Source organism: Vigna umbellata, chromosome 1 (assembly GCF_029865625.1).
Source record: "Vigna umbellata cultivar VRB3 chromosome 1, Vumbellata_1.0, whole genome shotgun sequence".
Lineage (NCBI taxonomy): Eukaryota > Viridiplantae > Streptophyta > Magnoliopsida > Fabales > Fabaceae > Vigna > Vigna umbellata.
In genome coordinates, this window is record NC_142165.1 from 96,136,934 (window position 1) to 96,160,870 (window position 23,937).

Consider the following 23,937-nt stretch of genomic DNA (forward strand, 5'->3'; position numbering starts at 1 on the left):
TAATATTATCTAAACGTAAGAGTATAAAATGAAAAGGATAGTGGTCATCTCATATGGTGGTGATATTATGCTTGTGTCCATCGAACGGAACCGTGAAAGCCCTGTATGAGTCTATTTCCAGCACTGTCGGCCGCAGCTCAACCGTTTGAAAGGGTGAATGCGTTGAAAAGGTAAAAGCCAAATAGATGTTGGAATTGACTACTTGATTATTTAAAAAATCTCAATGCAATGGTTAACAATACAAGATATTCCGCATGTTATTGGTAACCGTTACATGTCTAACTTAACAAGAGTTGATATGCAAAAGACAAGGATGCAACCGCAGATCGTAATTAAAACTTGAAAACCACCATTGACTGTCCAATTCTGTAGTTGACCCCTACAAATCATGCCCCAACAAACATACTTGATAGTCGCGAAACGGTAATAGCTCCAAAACGATAATATTCATCTGTAACTGTATTTTGCACTGGGTATGTATGTATATATATATATATATTAGTTCCAGATCCTAAGTTACATTAAACACTAACTACTCTTACATTGGATGCTTAATGAACAGGATATTCCTACCACCACGCTATGCTTTAACCAGTTGCGTCTTTTAGACGAGTAATAAGCTCCTCCTGCAGATTTTATTTCGTTTATTAGGGTAAGGAGAGAAGGTAAGCGAGCACCTTGACAACAATCAATCATGGACAATAATATACCAGTTGACAACCACTACACTGTGACGTATGGAGTAAACAAAATACTATCAAGCAAATTAATGAGCGATATCTTCCAAATGCATGTATGTTAAAACTGTAGGAAGACTGGAAACTTGCCTTCTTTCCCTTGGTTGAAAGACCTTTAGCTTTCAAAAGAGCACGAAGTCTCTCTACCGTCAGGTTGTGCAAGTCCCTAGTGGCTGTTTGACTGTTTGATCCCTCTGTATGATTAAAACCCATAATAAGACAAATTGAAATATAGAGGACAAAAGATCCAGCCTGCTAAGTAAGTCTCTTTCAATTAGGAACCATTGCTATGGATTGAACATATGACCTCAGCTGAAATCCTTTCCTCATAAGTTCAAAATAATCAGAGAACAGCTCAGGAGGCAACTCAACCTATCTTGTTTACCATTATTCTTTTATTAGTCTCTCTGTCACTGGAGGATATATTCATGGTGAAAGGGAAGAGGATAGGTAGTCCTGCTAGAGCATTGAACCTCCAACACTCTCACCAAATCAAAGTCGTGAAAAATCATGTCATTCAAAAGCAAGCTATAAGTTCCATCGACCTCTTAAAGGTTTAGTATGCAAAGCAAATTCTCTTGCTTCTCAGGAGACCACACTAGTCACTTTCGATTATACGAATTAATAAAACATTAAAACCCCACTTTGAAATTCTACAGCAAAAACAAGCATCATTACATGCAAAACATGTATTAAAGGAAATCACTACATAGAAAAACTAACATAAATGTATATCTGAAAGGTTAAGATCAAAGCATAAATCAGTAAGCAGATATCTGACTTCTATACTCTTCAAAAACAAGGTTAAGGAACTGACGTCTTTTCCAAGAAAAAAATTGAATTTACAAGGACATATACAGCACCAACGACCAACCACGGTTCTGTTTTAGGTTTGTCCTAAACTACTGCCAGTTAAACTTCCTTTTAGGAAACCAGCTTAATACACCATACCAGCCATAATTTGGTTCATATCAGTCAAAATACTCCTAGAGTTGGGACGCAATGTGCACTTTGAGGACATGGAACTTAAAAGTTCTCATATCATATACATTTCGAAACACACTCACCTTCCTGTGTTCTACAGCACTTTCTTAAATAACACTAAGAAATACCTACCTTATAGAACTCAGTATAAATTACCAAACATGAAGGTTATGTCTATCCAGTCCATATTTACTAAAAAATTAGAGAAAATGTTTATCGAGTTATTTAAAAAGAGGTTGACATGCACGTCTGAACATGTATCAGAGACATGTCTTCAAAAAGTATAATTAAGACATGAGTAATGTTGGACCTAAATGAGAATTTTGATTTTGAACTAGTAATATCAAGAAAAGGATAACATTTTTGTCCGGAGCAAACTCATTATATGGAGGTAATTAATTTATGACAAAAATCTTCAAATATATTTCAGATTTCACCCAATGCTAACTTATGATAACAACCACATGAACCCACCTTGTCGGGAATTTATTTGATTATTTGTTTTCTTGGCTGAAGATCTTTCCAAAACCTTTTCAGCATTCCTGACATAAAGGTTTGATTAGATAGTATTCAATAAATAAAGACCAAGATAAAAATATAGGCACCAGATAATGAGGGATAGATGCCATAACTTTTTCACAAGTTACCAAGCTGTAAGAGAAAAAAAATTGATTGGGAATTTGTACATTGACCATAATGTACACTTGAAATATCACTCTTCCACAAAAGGTGGGAATAATACCTCTTTCTGGAACCATCAGATCCATCCTTTGAGCTGGAATCGCCCCTTTGTTTCTTGAGGGTGAGTGATCTAATCAGTATGTTTTGTTGGTTTGTCTTAATATGTTGACCTTCTGCATAACCAAGGGAATAAAAAATGCCTATTTTACAATTATTATCTATTTAGAAAGTTAAAAGGACAAAGCTAATATCGATAGGAAGAGTATATATCATAGCATTATGACCAACAGGATGGTCAGAAATTTTTTAGAGGTAAATTTTACGAGTAAGAATTCTCTAAATTAAGACTACCAAAACAAAGATAAGTGACGATTAAAACAGTTAGCGCGAAGAAGCCAAACTACATAATGAACTCACATGTTCACATATATACTATTTCATGATAAAGTTTCGATCAATGGACATGCCTCTAACATTAAATTATGTGTAAACAAACAGTATTTGAATCTGGCAGAGTAAAATTTCCCATGCGGATGAAAAATAACTGATCTTACAACTGGTAATGACAAGGAAACTTGTGGCTTAGAGGTGTTTATAAGGAAGAGAAAGTTTATACACCGATGAAACATTTCTGTTTGTTTCTTCTCTGAGGTTACTGCTTGGCAGCAGGCCAACATAAAAAAATTTGAAGCCGTAACAATATGTGTTACAAGTTGAAACAAGGTAAAGAATAAGACCTGGTGGCGATGTATCATGATCGCATATATAGGCCCGCATTCCCCCCTGCACGATCAGAATATCAAATTAAAACATAATGTCTCTCATATAACAAATAACAATAAAAGCAGGAGGTCTCCTAAGTTCCACCAATTGGAGGGATGTAATTTTCCATGAGAAAATGAACAAAAAAAATTCACCATGACATTTACAACTCAACATAAAGAAACATGTGCATCAACGAAGGTAGGGTTACAGAATCACTAGCTAATAACTATAATGTCATATGACCCTGTTTAGATAAATTTCTCTAAAAGCACCCATGGGTGAAGAGAAAGTGAATTGAGTTTCTCTCACGGACCAAAATCAACTTATGAACTCTCTTCTCTAACTTCTCAAAAAACTAACGTGCATAAGTTGCTCTGTGCAAAAAACTATATTCATTTTCTCCTTCTCATTGTCTTCTCCTACAAGCATCTATGAAGAAGTTTATTCAATACATTGCCTACTTACACAACAAAGAAGCCAGCATAGTACAAATGCATGATCATCCACGAAAACAAAATCCCTTAAACCATACAGTATGAAACTTCTATTCTATTAGCGGTGAACTAGTTGATATCCAGTCCATATTAAATCATCCAAGTTTTAACACCACAAATTTTAACATCAGCAAGCTTGGATTAAAACTCCATAACAACCCCTTAAAACAAACCTAAGTTGAATAAATATCTCCTAGAACTTTTTCCCCGCTAAAAACCTTGAAATTCCATAAACTAGAGACAGGGAAAAAAAGTTGATGCAATACAATAAACATGATTTCACACAAAAACCTAAATAACAAATCGCTTAGTTTCACCAGCGCTTCTACGAAAAGCAGACAGAACGTTCTGAAAGCACACGGATCGAAATCATCGCAGTGAATGTAGGTAGGTCCGAAATCCGAAATCGATAAAAATAAAGAATGAGAAGAGAAAAAGGGGAATTGAAGTACCGGATTGGACGAAACGACGGTGGAAGAGAAGTGGCCTCGAGAGGGGAGATTGGCGAGGAAGGAGGAGGCGGCGGAGGAAGAAGGATTGGGTGCATCCATTACCATGGAATGGAAGTGAGGTTTCGCAACCGCAGTGAAAAGGAGAGGACTTGGCCTCTCGTGTGCTCTTCGCAGTGTCACACTAACACACTATAAAACTTAAGCCACGACACCAAACATACCGTAACTTTCTCTCCCTATGCGCTTTATATACATGTGGACCAACAAAGCCGAGGCCTTATAATCTTAACTCTTAGCTATAATATGCTATAATTTATTCCTGTACTGGACACTTCTCCTTATTGTATATTTTTACTTTTTCATATTTTATTTTTGATAATATAATTCGTTCTTTATTAACAACAATTATATAAAACTTTGATTCATTTTAATTTTAATGTATTTTTATTCATTGTATTCATATCAATATCTTTTTATTCATATTAATAGCTTTACTGGATTTAGAAATTGTTGAAAAAATAAATAAAAGAATCATTTTGCTTTTTTTCATGACAATTGAAAAGAAATAAATGTTATGGTGAGTGCCTTTCATATATATATATATATATATATATTAAAGTGTATGACCTTTATTTATATTATGGTTGTAGTTATACTATTGTGTTATTATGTTGTTATGTATTGTTGTTATTGTCACATAAGACTAAGCTAGTCATCAAAATAAATAAGTGACTTTAATGTTATTAATGGAATTTATTGAAAAGTATAAGGACTTAACTATATAAAGCTAACTAATCAATAAAAGAAAATGATAGTTTCTTCTAAGAGAGAACAAATTTAAATTGAAGAGTTAGCATAATTGTTTATTCTAAATGTATAATTATGTAAACTATTTGTGATAACTTTTAATGAAAAATCTTGAAGCATTGAGTTTATGAAATTGTATTATATTTAACTTTGTCATTTCTACAAAATATGAGTTTTAAACTCACACTTAAATTATTCAAAACACCTATCAACCCGTTATGGGTCAAATCAAATTACAAAGTTTTAGACTCATAAAAAATAAGTTGAATTAAGCTAATCCATTTTTAGTTTAATCTATAATGAGTCAACATATGTGAACCCAATTGAGTTGATTGATATTCCTAAATAAATCTTCTGGCCATCCCAACATAAAATCGAAAAAAAAAACTATTCAATTGATATAACAAGTCAAAAGTCTTAATTTCTTTTATTTTTTTTTACTTAATTAAAAACTCATATCTTTCAAAACTTTTTTTATTTTATTTTTACTTAATTAACTCAATTTGTTTTATATCCTTCTGTCGCAACCGGAATCGCAACGGGACGACGATCCAAAAAAGAAACAGGTTTCGAAAAGAGATTTGGAGTCGCCACCATAGTTTATTCTGGAAAACTACGGAAAAACCATAAAATGATAAGACACGGTCCGTGAAAACCAGATTCTAGGTTCGGGAGTCGGTTACGTGTAAGGAAGGTATTAGCACCCTACAACGCCTGCCTTAAGGCAGTACCTTTAACTAAATGCACGAATATGATGTGGTTTTCAAAATGTTTAACTATAGCCTAAAAAAAATTCTAAATAAACAAAATATATTTTTTAGTTTTTTGAGCCCGACAAGGATTGACCTTGCTCCTACGTATTCTCATTCAAAATTCAAAATGAGAAATCAGGGTTACGTAGTTCTTTTTGAAACTGTTTGAGAAATTTGTTTGGAAATTGTTTGAAAATTTGTTTTGAAATGATTTTGGATTTTTAGGAAGTGAATCTGACAAGGAGTGGCCTTACTCCTACGTATCTCCATTTTTTATGGAGAATCAAGGATCACGTAGTTCTGGCCAGAAATTGTTTGTTGCCTTGAAATTGTTGATGTTTTTAGTTTCTGAAGATTTTATATTTTTTGATATTTTTATAAAATAAACGGAAAACGTATTTAGCACAAGGACGATGCGTGCGATCACACGTGTGCTGAACCTTTAAAATATTTTTTGTAATTTTATTTAAGAAAGAAGAAAAGGTTTTAGCACAAGGACGACGCGAGCGGTCACACGTGTGCTTAACCTTCAAAACATATTTTTTGTAATTTTATAAGGAAGAAGAAAAGGTTTTTAGCACAAGGACGACGCGAGCGGTCACACGTGTGCTTAAACCTTTAAACGCATTTTTTGTAATTTTTATAAGAAAGAACAAAAGGTTTTTCGCACAAGGACGACGCGAGCGGTCACACGTGTGCTTAAACCTTTAAACGTATTTTTTGTAGTTTTTATAAGAAAGAAGAAAATGTTTTTAGCACAAGGACGACGCGATCGGTCACACGTGTGCTTAAACCTTTAAACGTATTTTTTGTAGTTTTTATAAGAAAGAAGAAAAGGTTTTTAGCACAAGGACGACACGAGCGGTCACACGTGTGCTTAAACCTTTAACGTATTTTCATAAATTCCTTTATTTAAATTGTAAATATTGCATTATTAAATATATATTTTAGGATAAGTAAATATCTAGAATAAATGGATAGAACAAAATAAAATAAAATAAGATAATAAAAATAAATAAAAAATATAAATAAAAATAAAAGAAATAAATAAAACAAATGAAATAAGATAGGCAAAATAAATGAAATAAAATAAAAAAAAGCAAATAAGTAAATAAAGCAAATAATGAGGGGTCCGAAAAAAGGTGTCGAACGGTCCGTCGCAGGCTGCCGTGCAGTCCGTGGAAGTGGCCGAACGGACGTTGGGAAAGGATTCAGAATAACGAGCGCTCGTTGGGAAGATGACGAGCGGACGCTGTGAAATGAGGCTGCATGACGAACGTTCGTCGGGGGAGACGACGAACGTACGTTGAGAATGAGGAGAAATAACGAGCGTTGGGGGAATATGAACGGATGTTGAGAATGAGGAGAAATAACGAGCGTTCGTTGGCGTTGAAAATGAGGAGGAGTAACTAGCGTTGGGGGAATATGGATGAATGAAGGATGACGTAGATTGGGGAATGGTGGGTGTGTCTGTGATGCGAGGAAATTCTGAGGAGGTGAATGCTTTGAGTGTCTTGGCATGGATCGGTGATTTGGTTTGCATTTGATAGAGGTACGAACTGGTACGAGTACTGCGTTTGCTACGACTGTTAAACGTGCTTCATACATACTCAAACATATCCAACAGACAGTATCATTCATTTAACCATACTATAATATAAAAAGATTAAATATGTGTTTAGTTAATAAAAACGAAATTAAAATTTATTTATATACAAGTTTTTAATACATTTTAAATTTCAATTTTTAAAATAAATGAATATAATTATTTTATTTTAATTATATTAATTTTTTTCGTATCAAATATATTTTTCAACTAATATTAAAATAGAAACATATAAAGTGATGTAACTAATTAAAATGTTAGCACGTTTAATATTTCAAAAAAATAACATAATTAAATTAAAAGAAATATATTAATTTATTTTTAAAGTTTAAACATTAAAATATATTATAGTTTGGAGAAAAAACACATTTTATTTTCTATCAAAAATAAAAAAATATTTGATAAGTAAAAAATATATACAAACAAGAATTAGATAAAACCAACGAAAATTAAAAATTAGAAACGATAAATTAAACAGAGCAAAATTATAATTTAACTTTAATTAATTATATGATAACAACAAGGGTTCTCACTGTCACTGTTATGAATGATTGGTTACAGAAATCCGCAATTGTATGACGGTGTGAAACCAGAAAACATGCAATGTCTGCCTAAAGTATCACAAACTTTAGCCACCATTTGGGATAATGATATAGTAACCATTTCAATGTTACTGTATCTTTTCCAGTGCTGGATAAATGACAGAGATAGTTTTCAAAGACAACCAAATTTGTCAACTAAACATGATTCTGTATCCACGCTATCAATACACTTTTACAATCATCAAATGGATTCCATATACTATAATGGATAGAGATTAAAGTGTTTTCTTTTTATTAATCATTTCTAAAAGTCAACAGATGCAGTCAACGTTTCAACCATTCCTATATATAAAATATGTTCTGCACAATAACCATAGAGTATTGTACATAGTATGATAATTGTTAAATACTTTAATCATTTGTTGTAGCCGTAAATAGAATTAGAATATACAAAATTGTACCCGTATCTGTATTTATGTATTTATTTATACATATATTAACAAGTTTGACTAGAGAGTAATTAGTATTTATTGGAAGAAGGAGTAACTACCAACAACATTTTGTTATTCATTATCAATATTAGTTAGAGACTACAGAAAACTACACAAAGAGTTAATTTGTTATTTTCATCCTTAAAATATTAGATTAACATGTAGAATTAAAATTGTATTTAGTTTTCGATTTTCAGATAGCAAATTATAAATATTAATTCAAAACGCATGAAATATCTCTTTATCATATTATTATTTGAACAATATTTGATAATTATAAGAAAGGGTTGGAAGACGTAGCACCGCAAAATTTTGGTTGGTGTGAATTGTTTTGTGTCATAAAATGAGATAATTAATTATTTGTTAATAAAAATGATTACGCACCTTCTCAAACGAAGGAAGAAAAAGTAAACAGTGCATCTGTATACAACTGAGCATTGATTTGCTTCACCTGTGGGACGCGTGCCAAAATTCCACGCAATGAATACAAGGCAGAATCAGAGTCAGAGTCAGGGACTCAAAATACACTTCAGAAAAGATAGCTCAGCTACCAAACAAGTCTTATGAGAGGTTACAATACTTATTGTATTGTATTAAGAAAATGGACAGAAGCAACATATTTTAATATATATTTTTTTAATTGAAATCATTGTCTTGTAATTTATTTTATTTAATAAATGTTTCTTAAAAATATGGTTACTGCCACTTCTTGCACACAACTAGTCAAAATATTAAGACATTTTGAAGAACAAAACAAAAATATTAGTTTGATGAATGTACAAATTATTGTAGTCTTTTTATTTTTATAAAAGGCGTATTGTAATGATGGACACCTATACGTACGTGGCTAAATTGCGCAACCACCAAAGGCAAAATACTAACTTACGCACATGGTATGGCATGGTAGGAGCAATTTAAAAAGGCGAATAATAAAAAAAGGAAAGAAAAAGATTTAACTCCCATGAAAAAGAAGAAAACGTAAAATCACTAAAATCATCGATATCCCCTCTTCTTGAAAAAAGAGGAGAAAGAAGGGAGCAGAAGAGAGAAGAAGAAAGGAAGCATGGTTTCGACGAGACGGAGTGGATCTCTCTCTGCCAACAACTCCAAACGATCTTCCTCATCGGAAAGCAAACCTCCTTCGCCGAAGCGTCAGAAGGTTCTTCTTCCTCTTCTTGTTCTTGTTCTTGTTCTCTTTCCCTTCTTATATTCGATTCACTTTATTCCGGACGCTTCGGTTTCTGAGATTTCCGGCATCGAAGCCGTTACTTAGCGTCGCTATCTGCGATTGAGCCTTTGCGATTTGCTCCAATATTTTTAGGTCGACAATGGTGGTTCGTCGGAGAAACCGGTGCCGACACCGGCGGAGAATTCGAAGGATTTACGTACTTCGGAGCCCGTGCCTGATCCTGGGGAATGTGGCTCTGCCGACGTTCAGATCGCCGGAGCCGGTTCCGCCGATGGAGTGAGCTCCGGCAAAGTCGACGCTACGCCGGCTGTGCCTGTCACGGCACCGATTGCTGATGCCGCATGTTAGTGTACTGAGTTGTTTTAGTTTTTTTTTTGTTTTACTTTTTGTGACTTTCTTAATTGCTGCTTGTGTTGTGAATTGAGTAAATAATTTCTTACATTTTTTCCGTCGTTTTACTGTTAAGGTCCGTCCTTCTCTTCGTGGAGTGTGTATCAGAAACAGATTCCGAATATCGAGGGAGGACCGTGGTGCAGGTTTTTGTCTCAGTCTGCACAGGTAATTCGTGTTCAAACGAGTGAAGTGAATCAGAAAAGTTTCGAATGTAGTAGTCACTGTTCATGCTTTTGGGTGTTGACTCCACGTGAAGCACGTGGCGTTTTTGTTTAGTTCTTAACTTTTTAACTTGAAATTTGTGCTACTGCTGCAGAATCCTAATGTTGCTGTTTGCATACCCAATTTCACGATTGGTTCTAATAGAAGTTGCAACTTTGCACTAAAGGATCAGACTATAAGTGGAAATTTATGCAAGATCAAGCTCACGCAGGTACGTTTGAAGACTATATAAGTTTAATCCATGAAGCTTTGGATCATTGATTGGACCGTGTGTATGATTAGGCTCTCTTTTATGCTCAAAAGTATGCACATGTTTGTGGATCATTGTGCCCGTTTCTACTACGCAAATTTTTCTTATACAGTAATCTCTATAATTACTTATTGAACTTTGATTTCTTTTTCTGTTCTTTTATTATTTTTATTTATTTAAAGTGAATATGGTAGGATATGTAAGCGCAATTGATTGCTGTTGTTTCTGAATATGATCAGCGCGATGGAAGTGTTGTAGCTGTGTTAGAAAGTACGGGTAGCAAAGGATCTGTGCTAGTAAATGGAACGCATGTCAAGAAGAATAGCAGCTGTGTGCTTAACTCGGGTGATGAAGTTGTTTTTGGTGTTCTTGGAAATCATTCTTATGTATCCTCTTCATTTGCTGAGTAAATGAGAAGTATCAGTTATAGAATTATCGATCATTAATTGTTTCTTTTTTCTGTAGATGTATTAGTTTTTTAACTTACATTTATAAGGGTGATTTTTCTTAATTAATCTTCAACATAGATTTTCCAGCAACTTAATACCGAGGTTGCTTTAAGGGGTGCGGAAGTTCCAAGTGGTGTTGGGAAATATCTGCAGCTTGAAAGGAAAAGTGGAGACCCTTCAGCTGTGGCCGGGGCCTCTATTTTGGCTTCTCTTTCCATCAAACAGGACCTTACAAGATGGAAATCTCCAACTCATACCTCTAGTAAACCTCACCCGGGTACTGACGTCTCTAGTCATCCTATTCATGATAGTACAGAAATTGAGCTTGATGCCTCAGAGTCAACTCCAAATGTGCATACTGATAAAGCAGAAGATGCTCAAACAAATGAGAAGAATTCAACAATGGATTGCAATCCGGATGCTGGTGCAGAGGCAGGCAATGTAAAACTCTCTGGGGTTAATGATTTCCTAAGGCCTTTCTTCAGGATCTTAGCTCGACCTAGTTGTAAACTGAAATTGAGCAAAAGTATCTGTAAACAGGTATTGGAAGAAAAAAATGGGACGCTGGACATGCAGGCTGCATCAACTTTGGGTACATCTGTACGCTCAGCTGTGTTTAAAGAAGATGTTCATGCTGCTATATTGGATGGGAAAGAAATAGATGTTTCTTTTGACAACTTCCCTTACTATTTAAGGTATACTTTTCTTCTGTTTGGTAGCTATAGTTATGTTGCATAAGAATTCCTAAAGATAGGTTTCTTGTGCCAACCTTTTCTCTAAATATTTGAATGTATCCCATGTGTTCAGGCATATTTATTATTTGCTTTCATTTTTCATGTTTATGTTTTCTTATAATACCTATATATTTAGTATGCCAAGGACGTAACTTTTGGCATGTATTTTAAATTTATTTGCTGAGGTACATTTGATATTTGTATAGAATTTTAGATGTTATTATTGAGACTATGGTTAATTTGTATAACTTGATTGAGTCTTTCAAGTGTTGGTGCTTGAAATGATTTTTGTTACTCTTTTATTTGATGGATTGTTAATTTGTACTGTATTTATGTTTGCATTCATGCCTTTTTGTAGTGAGAGCACAAAAAATGTCTTGGTGGCTGCTTGCTATATGCACCTAAGGCATAAAGAACATGAAAAGTTTACTACAGATCTTACAACCATAAACCCTCGTATTCTCCTCTCAGGACCTGCAGGTGTGTGAATATTATATATTACTTTTCTCCATCTTTTTCTGTAAGTATTTCTTCCCTTAATAGCCAAATTTTGCTGGTCACAGGGTCAGAAATATATCAAGAGATGTTGGCAAAGGCACTTGCAAAATACTTTGGAGCTAAGCTGCTAATATTTGATAGTCATTTGCTTTTGGGTGTAAGATAAGCCTTCCTTTTTGGGCCGGGTTTTTGAATATTTTTTTTGCTGAAAACTCTGACAAGAAACTTCATTGGCTGTGTTATCATAGGGTTTATCTTCCAAGGAAGCTGAGCTACTCAAAGATGGATTAAATGCTGAAAAATCTCTCAGCAGCACTAAGCAAAGTCCTACAGCAACAAAAATGGCTGGGAGCGTGGATCCACCTGCTACTGAAACAGAGACACCTAGCTCTTCAAATGCACCTTCACTGGCCTTTGACTCTCAACCTAAGTTGGAAACTGATAACATGCCATCCACCTCTGGGACAGCCAAAAGTTGCTTGTTCAAATTAGGTGTGTACTCTTCTACATTTCTTCTACTATGCTTTGGTTTTACATGGAGCATAGGTTTTGGTGACATTCATATGTTGGACACACACACACACACAACATGTATACTCAATCAAAAAGTTAGTATTTTTTTTTTCGTTTTCACCTTCATCGTGGTTGGGACGTGGCCATTTAGAATTTAGTAAATAAATGAATACCGCACAGTGGTTTAGGCAGTTTTTTTAACTCTTAAGCAAATTTTAATAATAAAAGGGAAATAAGATGTGCGCTTTTGTCATATACATTAATCCATTTGCACTGACCTTTTCATTTCATTTTAGTACATACTTACATATGACATTTATCAAGATATTATCAATATTGAAACTTATGTGTATTTATGATGTTATGAATTTAAATTATAAATGCACTGTCATACATCAGTGCATGCGCTTTGTACTGTCATCTTAAACTATTTGTATTTTCTATATATTATCAACACAGGTGATAGGGTGAAATTTAGCTGTTCATCTTCTTGTGGAGTATATCAAACATCTTCAAGGTATGGATTTGTAGAAAACTTAACTGAACTTATTTGCTTCATTGGTGTTTAGGACTTTATTTTGCATGTCAGTTGAACTATTGAGCCCAAGCTACCATGGATACTTATACTGCCCAAAGTAGTGTAACGAAAGGACCGTTATATGTCCAATCAAAGTGTAACTGATGTGCTAATTTTTATATATCATTATAATTTTTATTGATGATTTCATATATAGGGGGCCATCTAATGGAGGTCGGGGGAAGGTTGTCTTACTATTTGATGATAATCCCTTGTCTAAAATTGGTGTGAGATTTGATAAACCCATACCTGATGGAGTTGATCTTGGTGGTGCCTGTGAGGGAGGTCAAGGTTTTTTCTGCAATGGTAATGCGCTACTCCATACAACTTTTATATCTTTAGAAATTGTATATTATTGTATTTTGATCCATATATTAAATAAAGTGGTATCTTACTAACTTTATGTTTCCAGTCACCGATCTTCGCTTGGAAAGTAGCGCTGTAGAAGAACTGGACAAATTACTTATTCATTCGCTGTTTGAGGTTGCCATTTACCCTGCCTTGTAGTATAAGAACTTTCTTTAATAATTTTTGGCTTCAATCTTGCAAATATTGATATATATTCAATTTTCTTTTCAGGTTGTTTTTAGTGAAAGTAGAAATGCACCATTCATTTTGTTCATGAAAGATGCTGAGAAGTCTATTGTAGGAAATGGAGACTCATATGCATTTAAAAGTAAGCTTGAAAGTCTTCCAAACAATGTGGTCGTAATAGGTTCTCACACTCAAAATGACAGTCGTAAGGAAAAGGTATTATATTTTTGGTTAAACTAATCTGTACACAATAGGAACCTGTATCGCAATTTACATTTAGGTCTCTTCTTTTAATATTTGTAAATATTTCTGTACCAATTGTTGGAAGTCTCACATCGACTAAGATAAGGTCAATTTATAACATATAAGTGAGTGCAAACTTCACTTTACAAGCTGGTGTTGTGAAGTTGAGTTAGGCTTAAAGTTCACTTCTTAACATGGTATCAGAGCTATGGTTAGAGCCTATCCTAGCGATATTTGTTGGAAGTTGGAAGTCCCACATCGACCAAAGATAAGGTCAATTTATAATATATAAGTGGGTGCAAACCTCACCTTACAAACTGATTTTGTGGGGTTGAGTTAGACTTAAAGTCCACTTCTTAACACCAACTTTTCAATTGAGTCCTTGCCTTTTTTTGGATAAACTTGTCTATGATTCACCTTATCCTTTGGAGTAAGTTGAAAATAGCTTTATGTGAATTAGTGTATAAGTTGATTTTAGCTTATGTGAGAAGTTCAATTTATACCTTCATATTTTCTTCTACAAGTGTCTTTGTAGATGTTTATCCAAATAGAATCCTATCCCGATTTTTTTTTTGGATATTAGGGACCCAAAAAGTTAAAAATATTGTTAGATTTTATTTATAATATCATTAAGTAGCATTCATATTGACTTTTAAAGCTTCAATTGAAGCAAAGTTGCTAGATTTGATTTTTCACTTCCCGTTCTTTATAGGCTGGATTTATTATTCCAGAAACATGGTCATCAGCGGGACAATTTCTAGCTCACGATACCATATCAGAATTTTGATATGAGAGAAAATAGAGAAAAGATTAACAGAAAGAGAACTGATAACAGATAACTAGCTAACATCCAGTTGAATAACTGAATTTTTACATTTATATCTCTAGTATGCACCCATTTATATAATATAATTTAGCCATATTTTTAGATAATGTAGGATCCCCAACATTCCTTTCCTCATGGTGAGGACTGAACATCTCAAGTATAAGACTAAATATGTGTGGATGGTTTGATAATGAGTGACATGATAGACCCAATGTAACATTGTTAGGATAGACTTTGACACTATCTCATAAAATGAATTTTAAGTTAACTCAACTTTATAAAATAGACTTGTAAAGTGAAATTTACACCTATTTATATATTATAAATTGGTTATACTTTTAAGATGCATGGGATCTCCTATAGGAATAAGTGCAAGTCATCAAGGCTCTAGGTATCTGTGTAAAAGTTTAAAAATGTAGGGACTTGCATGATGTAACCTTTTTTTAACATGAAAAGTCTACAGTAGTCAATTCAAAGTAGTGATGTAGAGCAGCTGACCTGAAAAATGGTAGAGCAGGTAGGCTAGAAGACCACTATTATGAAGTTTTGAGATGCACATTTCATAATCTGTACTTGCTTACTGAAAACTAAAATAAAATGGTCAAAATTAGAGACGTGTAATTAGTGATCTAAAGTTGGAATTTTGAGCTTAATAAGCACATCATATCAACAAAGGTGATGGGCATGATGGAAAATGACTGTTGAGCAAGCCCTAGAGATGAAAGGAAATAACTATATAGGGACAGAACAGATCAAGGCTGTACTTGTTGGCTTGAAATAGTATTTGACGCAGTGGAAAGTGGCTACGGGCACAAAAGATGACTTGAAACTAAGGAACAGAACAAGACTGCAGAAGTCAGCAGTAGGTAGAAAACTGTCGTCACATATTTGAAAATAATTGAAGAATCTTGAAGGATTCTAAAAAAGGGTGGGGGGTGGTACCCAGCGAGGTGTTTTTTGGCTCCAGTCATCAAGCATTAGAAGTGTTGAAGGTCAATAGTTTAGTACAATGTACCCTGGAATCTTTTTGTGATGTGATTTGGTTTATGGCATTGTTGAAAGAATAAATTAATCTGTCTCTAAAAAACCATTTTGTACTAGTTGTTGGCTTTCTATTTCTCTTTGCTTTGTATTAATTGCGAATATCTCAAGTGAAATAAGATGCAATCTGGATTGTTTACGTATTTGCTTTATTGAATTTACTTACTTCACCGCTTTAGATCTCTTCGTAAGTGATTATTTAATTGATGTATAACTTTTTTCTCCTGCAGTCACATCCTGGTGGTTTGCTTTTTACAAAATTTGGTAGCAATCAGACTGCCCTTCTTGACCTGGCTTTCCCTGTAATGACTAATATCCTTTTCACTGCTATTACTTATGTTTGAAAGAGGGGAGCAGGAATTGCTGACCTATGTTTGTACTTTTGTGTATTACTTCGTACCTGCAACCTAATAATACTATCTTTGAGCTTTCTGAGGAAATAATTGTTATGCCTCTTCAATTTTTTTAGGATAGTTTTGGACGATTGCATGACAGAGGGAAGGAGGTTCCAAAGCCAAATAGAACTTTGACTAAGCTCTTCCCAAATAAAATTATAATTCACATGCCTCAGGTATGTACAGTGGAATGTTTGTCATGGATTTTGTTCTCCTTATACAATATTCATAATATATTCCCTGATATAGGATGAGGCTCTTCTAGCATCTTGGAAGCAGCAACTGGATCGAGACGTTGAAACTCTCAAAATCAAAGGGAATTTACATCACTTGCGTGCAGTGAGTGCCTTGTGTGTTGCTTGTGAATTTAATTTATTCAGCATAATTGAAAGTCTTTCATATCATCACATCTGCATTTTTTGTTTACAAAATAGAGTTGGAGGCAATGATTCTTCATCCTATTATTTCATTGTGGTACTAAACAATTCAAAGTATGATTTATATATGAATGGATGGGATACCAGTTGAACATCCAATAAGAGTAATTTGCCCATGGAAGTTTGTCTCCCTTGCATGTATGACAATCACCACTTCTTAAGGTTTGGAATACGAGTCCTTGTATAAGTTGTGGAAGGATGCTTGGTGGGTCTGAAATTTTATTTTTTCTATGGGTTTTACCTTGTCTCTGTCAACTCTCTAGCTTGGCCTAGTTTGGCCATTTAAAGTTTTAATTCGTGGTTGGTATTTCACTTTGAGTTTTCATTTTTGTATAAATCTTATAAACTGAGAAGTTAGTTGGAATTTTGTATGGCCTTTATTTGATTCTGTAATTTCTTACTTGTATATGTATATAGGAAAATTTAGACATCTGATTTATTTAGTCTGTTTTAGTGGAAGTTTTCCAATAACTGCTATAATTTTGAGGTTAATTTTTTATGAATTCAGATTTAGTTGAAAGTCTAGTACCTTCATTAAATTATTTTGTGCATAATAGGGTTACATGACACAGATGTTGAACGGTGTCATAAATTCATACTTTCAATGTTAATTCAGAGTTGCTGTTCTGATGTTTTAAATTTTCAGTAATCATAGGCTAACTCATTTTAATTATAGGTTTTGGGACGTTGTGGAATGGAATGTGAAGGACTTGAGACGTTATGCATTAAGGATCAGACGCTTACAAATGAAAGTATGTTCTAAGCATTCGGTGCTTTTTTGGATTTGTCTATAGGGTCTCTCCTATATCATTGTTTGTCACATTGCAGATGCAGAGAAGATAATTGGTTGGGCTTTAAGTCACCACCTCATGCAGAATTCAGAAGCTAAGCCTGATTCGAAGCTTGTATTGTCATGTGAGAGGTAATTGCTAGTTTACACTGATTGTGATTTGATATATTATATTTGGTTAATTGTATTTTACAATTTTGATATGGTATTCCTCCAGCATTCAGTATGGAATTGGGATCTTGCAGTCCGTCCAGAATGAGTCCAAGAGCCTGAAGAAATCTCTTAAGGTGATTGTTTGCGCTTGCTTGTGATGTAGATGTCATTCCAGCTTTGCCTTTTAGTGTTTACAACTTACAAGTGTAGGGTTCATAAACACTGTATTCTAAAATCAAGTTGATTGTACAGGATGTTGTAACAGAAAATGAATTTGAGAAGAGGCTTTTGGCTGACGTTATTCCTCCTAGTGACATTGATGTTACCTTTGATGATATTGGAGCTCTTGAAAAGGTCAAGGATACATTGAAAGAGTTGGTGATGCTTCCTTTACAGCGACCTGAGCTTTTTTGCAAGGGGCAATTAACCAAGGTTCACTTCCTTTGTAGATTGAAATTTATTTTATTGTTTAAAGATTTTTATGCTTCTTCTCTTTACTTTGGTTGATATCAATGTTGATTTGATTAGTTGATTGATTTTGTGATGTTTTATTTTTCATTAATCTTTTAGTGTCCTTCCTCTGTTCCCACTCTAAAAGTGAGGAAAACGAGGGAAGTGGAATCAGTTGCCATGTATTAATTATGTTTGATTGGCATATTTTACATCTAGGTTGTCACATTAATATCTTATATTGACCGCTGCATTCTGCAGGATATGCAACTTATTTCTTCATTGAAAAATTCAATTAATTGTGAAAAGCTAAAAGCAACTGTGATAGGTTTTTTTTGAGAAAAAATTGGAGTTTTCTTTTCCATAATCAATAAATATTTCTTTTTGGTATTACAACAATTAAATAAAACATATAATTTTGATGATCATCTAACTGACTATCAAAATATTATCCATTCTGCTATCTCAGCTTTGAATTACCTTTTGTGTAGCCATGCAAAGGTATCCTATTATTTGGTCCTCCTGGAACGGGTAAAACAATGCTCGCAAAAGCAATTGCTACTGAAGCTGGTGCAAACTTCATTAACATTTCTATGTCAAGTATTACATCTAAGGTTAAATTTGTACCCACCTTTAGTGTATTTTGATCTCACCTTTATCAGTTTTTGGGCATATCATCTCACATTCTTGCTTTTTTTTTCTTTTTGTTTTAGTGGTTTGGTGAGGGTGAGAAATATGTGAAAGCTGTTTTCTCTTTGGCGAGTAAAATTTCTCCAAGTGTTATATTTGTTGATGAGGTTAGTCTTTTAACTAAAGTGTCTTACTTTGTATTGATTAATCGAATATAACTTTTCTAGCCTTGTTTCAGGTTGACAGCATGCTGGGTCGGAGGGAAAACCCAGGGGAGCATGAGGCCATGCGAAAGATGAAAAATGAATTCATGGTAAATTGGGATGGCTTACGTACGAAGGAAACAGAGAGAGTTCTTGTGCTGGCAGCCACTAACAGGCCTTTTGACCTAGATGAAGCTGTTATAAGGAGAATGCCAAGAAGGTGAATACCTTATTTAGTTGTGCTTCGTCTCCCCTTTCCATTGTTTTGTTAACTTGAGACGAGACCTAGCATATTATGTTTTTTCTTTTAAATGCAGATTGATGGTAAATTTGCCAGATGCTCCTAATAGAGCAAAAATATTGAAAGTCATACTGGCCAAAGAGGAGTTGTCTCCTGATGTTGATTTGGATGCAGTTGCTACTATGACCGATGGATACTCTGGAAGTGATCTTAAGGTAGCTGGTGTTATTTTTCTTGTTACCTTATTCTTTAGAAATTAATCGATAAGTACCTAAACATAAATATACATCTATCATCATCCCATACTACCTACTTGATGTTGGACTTAGACACTCAACCATACCCAAATTCCTATCACTAATGTTTCAATTTTTAGTCGATATTTGATTCTTGCTCTTGTACTGCAGAATTTATGTGTTACGGCAGCACACCGGCCTATTAAAGAGATATTAGAAAAAGAAAAAAAGGTACGACTCTTCTATATGCTGGTGTTATGCTTGGTATCTATGGATTGAATGCACGAATCATTCCGTAAAGTCTGCACGCTATTTATATATGGTATATAAAATTATGACCTTAGTTGAGACAATGCAATAGTAGACCAGGATAATTTTTTATTTCTTGATGATCTTGGATTTTGAATACATTCCTGATTAAGTTGTTACTCTGTCAGTGCTTTCAATGAAAGGGAGTTATAGTATCCTTAGAAAATGTGTTTATGTTTAAAAAGGAAGTCGTGCTTATTTTGTTTGATGAATGATAGGACCGCGTTGCTGCACTAGCAGAAGGTCAACCGGCTCCAGCGTTATGTAGCAGTGGGGACATCAGATCATTAAACATGGAGGACTTCAAATATGCTCATCAACAGGTATGAAATGAAATTCCATTTATGCAAAGCCCTCTCCCGAACTGAGTTGTCCCACCTTTCACTTTTAGTAATACGTTACTTTGTACGCAGGTTTGTGCGAGTGTTTCTTCTGAATCAGTAAACATGACTGAGCTTTTACAATGGAATGAACTATATGGAGAAGGGGGTTCAAGAGTAAAGAAAGCACTCAGCTATTTCATGTGAGTTTTTCTTTAGCTGGCATAGTTTCCCTCCAGTGCTGCCTCCATCTCATGAAGCCTACATTTATAGTTTGCCGATTTTTGTGGCTTCCCAGAGGTTTGCTGTTGAGCCATTTCGTTTGTAAAATGAAATATAGAATTTTATTAAAGAAGTAATTTTAGTACATTTGGGATGATGAGTTTTGGAAGTAGGGAAGCCTTCCAGAATTTTGGTCTGTTCCGCTACTTTTGTTTTGTTCCTCATCCCAAGGGAACATGTTTTTATTTTTATTTTTTCAAGTTATAAAAGTTCTACTAGATGAAATAGCCAGGGTGTCATGTGCATAATATCTGTTTTATTACTTTTATGTACATAACGGACGTGTTAGAGCCCTCTTTAATTGATTCCTGCGGGATCCTAGCTATTCAACAATTTTATTTGGATTCTGCAATCATCAAATGTTTACAGTGTTCGTTCGGCATACGACTTTTTAATACAATCCTCACCAAAATCAGTCATTTCAGGCCAATTACATTAATTTTTATTTTTTTTTGTTTATTTATTTTACTTTCAAGTTGAATCAAACCATTTATTTTACTTCCAACTATATTATATATTTTTTTTAATGGAAGTGGCGTTTCAAGTTGACAGTTAAATTGTTTACGCATGTTTTAATATTTTAGAATACTGTTTAACACGTTAAATATATGTAATATTTATTAAATTAAGAAAATTATATTTATTTATTTTTAAAATTTAAAAATAAAAATATATTATGATAATGCATTTCACTAATTTGAGAAAACTATATTTATTTATTTTTAAAATTTAAAAATAAAAATATATCATAATATGATAATGAATTTCAATGTTATGTTGAATTTCAGCAACTACAAACATTTAATCCATATATATATATATATATATATATATATTGCATTATGTCTATATTCATATATTGAGTCTTTGAGACAACAGTTATGCACAACTTATGTCGAAAGGCATTTTCATGTTTTGTACCATGAAACAAAATATTCAAATTAATAAAAAGGTGCAATGGCATGCCCCTCCCTTGTAGTATTCACATTACTTGCATTTTGGAACACTTCACTTTAACATGCTCAAAGAAACACGCATCTTTCAAAAATTGTATGTGGTTAATTTTAATGGTGTGTGATAACATGACAAGGAAAACCATAAATATTAACATGTCCTTGTGAAAAACAAAAACCTTGCAAGTGATTTTGAACCTGTAGAGGGTTAAGGAAACACACCCCTCATTTCACTAAAGTTGTTGTGCTTGATATAATCAAATATGAAGTAATATTTATAGACCGGCAGGAGAATTTTAAAAGGATTAATTAAATATTTACTAATTATGAATATATATTTGAAGTAAACATAATAATTTTTAGGCTTAATTAATAATTTATTACTTATATTGAGATATTTTATTTTTTTTTTATTTTTTTATTTTTTTATTGTTTCTATTTTTCAAACAAAACTCAATTAGCATTTCTATTGAATTAGCATTAATTCTATGAGAAATGATAAGTTAAAATCTTTAGAACATCTTTTACTTTAAAGATGTCATGTGTCAACATAAAAAGATTTCAAGATGAAAAATAACGTAAACTTTGATATATAACATATCTAAATTTTAATATGCAATACTTTCAAAGACTATCAAAATATAATTTAAATGAATATAAGAATTAAAATTAATCAAATATTTAAATATAAAAACTAAATTATTAATTAAATCTATTTATTAATATATTATGTTTGAGCATGAAGTTTTGTCTTTACTTTTTTTCTTACTAATATAAGATTAATATTTTATGTATATTATTAATTCCTATAATTAGTTTATTAAATAATTAGTATATAGATGGTTGATACTCATACTAAATGGATTAATTTAACTATTTTTATTTGCTTTTGATTTGAAGATTAATATTAGTTATTACAATTCATTAACCGTGACTCTTCGTTAACAAAAAATATGTATATGTTGATTTTTTATAGCTACATAATGGATTATGTTTTGTAACATGCATAATTATACATAGAATATGTAATAAATTATGCACATGATAATTATCTTTTTTCTTTTAACTTATGCCAATTATCATATATAGTTCCTAATTGATTGAGCGTGGCTAACTATTTCACAAAATTTACTAAATCCTTATAATATTAAGATTTTCTTTTTAATTTTAACAAAGGATTTTAGTTTTCACATTTTTTTTCTCTTTCTCATTTCCTCTTACTTTTATCACTTAATTCAAATAATAGCCTAATTAAATAACAATGTGATAAATAAGTTTTGGTAACATTTGGTAGTTCTAATATATGTAGATATCTTGTAAATAATGCGTCGACATAGTTGTAAAGTTTCATTTTTTGCACGTATAGATTCAATTTTCATTTTTTGTTTTTCTCATACAAATGTTTTCATTTTTCTATTTTGTTCTCTGTTAAATATATATAATTCTTAAATAAATCTCAAACGAGAGATAAATTTAAAAAATATATTTTTGCATTCTTGTTTAGTATGTTTGTGTATTTTCTATTTTGACAAGAAAATTATGCTTTTTAATTGAAATGTGGTAACTTTGACATATGCTATGAGCTAATTATTTTTTTATTACATTCTTCCTTCGAGATAATCTTTGTAAAAACATATTATTTGGAATTAAGTGAAAGATGCAGTTTAATTTGAAAAATAAATAAAAAATTGTAGAAAATAATTTTGATGTTTGTTGATTGTTTGACGCATGACTTTTGACACAGGTTATTTAATTTGGTTAATTCTTTTTGTATTACATTTATCATTTAATGATATTTAATTTAAATGTGAGATGTAATGTGAATGTTGTATTCTACAGATGATTTGATTTTTTTTTAATAAAAAAGGAAAAGTAAGAACAAAGCTAAGAAAAGTAAAAAGAAAGTCCTTCTTCAACAATTGCAATGTTTTATGAAACATAGACAAGAGATGACAAAATCATTATTTTAGATTTTGGTTGATGAACCTTGCTTCAAAAGTATTAGAATAATATTTACCTAACATATAATAAGAATGTAATTAATAATAACATAATAATATCATATCCTAAATAATATCTATAATAGTAAGTGGATATTATCCTAATAAACATAAATTTAGATAGTTTATTGTAAATTGATTTATTGTAAACTCTATGAATATCTTGAAAATTATTAAAATAAATCAAAATATTAATTGAATCCTATAGTTCAAAATAAAGGAGTGAAAGCAACCTAAAAGCAAAACCAGAGAAAAAAAGATATAAAATACATAAAAAAAATTTAAAAAAACACCGAACAAATCAAATATGAGAACAAATTATTTGATGTTTATTCAAATTGGTAAAAAGGAAAATTATATTTTGGTTTATTTTTTGACTTGTTGAGAATGTGAAATTTGTCTTCAGTTTTCTTTTTGTGTCCACGTAAAATATATATATATATATATATATATATATATATATATATATATATATATATATATATATATATATATATATATATATATATATGGGTTTGTTAATTTGTGTACGCTCTTCTTCAGTCGTACATTTTAGCAATGTATACCGTATTTTAGTAGATAAAAATACTCTCATACATATATTGTATGGGTTATAAGTTTTAAAGTGTATTTGAATAATTTTCATTTTCAAGACTAAAAAAAATAATCCTCCAATAAAAAATTAACATCAACATCATCAATTATTTTGTTATTAAATTGAAAAACAAATGAACCAAGCAAGAGCAACAAATTGCCAC

General features: G+C 32.4%; 2 protein-coding genes across 2 annotated transcripts; one reads left to right on the forward strand and one right to left on the reverse strand.

The window, feature by feature from the left end:
* Window positions 1-312: 312 nt before the first annotated feature.
* LOC124835836 (SAP domain-containing protein) lies at window positions 313-4,345 on the reverse strand. The gene is made up of 6 exons (XM_088104926.1): window positions 4,114-4,345; window positions 3,140-3,185; window positions 2,464-2,575; window positions 2,196-2,263; window positions 828-931; window positions 313-626 (listed from the first exon to the last, which is right to left on the reverse strand). Exons 1-6 carry the CDS (start codon window positions 4,216-4,218, stop codon window positions 588-590), a joined length of 474 nt encoding a protein of 157 aa, XP_087961052.1. The 5' UTR covers window positions 4,219-4,345; the 3' UTR covers window positions 313-587.
* A 4,920-nt stretch (window positions 4,346-9,265) lies between these two features.
* On the forward strand, window positions 9,266-20,483 carry LOC124835829 (uncharacterized). The gene is made up of 27 exons (XM_047310835.2): window positions 9,266-9,470; window positions 9,633-9,843; window positions 9,967-10,058; window positions 10,210-10,326; window positions 10,605-10,751; window positions 10,893-11,509; window positions 11,907-12,028; window positions 12,112-12,203; window positions 12,295-12,538; window positions 13,019-13,076; window positions 13,294-13,442; window positions 13,549-13,619; window positions 13,716-13,886; window positions 16,011-16,082; window positions 16,250-16,351; window positions 16,425-16,514; window positions 17,289-17,364; window positions 17,441-17,534; window positions 17,620-17,689; window positions 17,808-17,987; window positions 18,497-18,619; window positions 18,719-18,802; window positions 18,874-19,058; window positions 19,156-19,294; window positions 19,487-19,546; window positions 19,843-19,947; window positions 20,038-20,483. Exons 1-27 carry the CDS (start codon window positions 9,375-9,377, stop codon window positions 20,149-20,151), a joined length of 3,681 nt encoding a protein of 1,226 aa, XP_047166791.2. The 5' UTR covers window positions 9,266-9,374; the 3' UTR covers window positions 20,152-20,483.
* Window positions 20,484-23,937: the final 3,454 nt, after the last annotated feature.

Coding starts and splice junctions, on each gene's coding strand:
- LOC124835836 (XM_088104926.1), bottom strand. CDS start 4,218: ATGGTAATGGATGCACCCAATCCTTCTTCCTCCGCCGCCTCCTCCTTC. Junction 2,576..3,139: donor TCATGATACATCGCCACCAG/GTCTTATTCTTT, acceptor TTGGTTATGCAG/AAGGTCAACATATTAAGACA. Junction 2,264..2,463: donor TCTGATGGTTCCAGAAAGAG/GTATTATTCCCA, acceptor CCTTTATGTCAG/GAATGCTGAAAAGGTTTTGG.
- LOC124835829 (XM_047310835.2), top strand. CDS start 9,375: ATGGTTTCGACGAGACGGAGTGGATCTCTCTCTGCCAACAACTCCAAA. Junction 17,365..17,440: donor TCAGACGCTTACAAATGAAA/GTATGTTCTAAG, acceptor GTCACATTGCAG/ATGCAGAGAAGATAATTGGT. Junction 17,690..17,807: donor GCCTGAAGAAATCTCTTAAG/GTGATTGTTTGC, acceptor TTGATTGTACAG/GATGTTGTAACAGAAAATGA.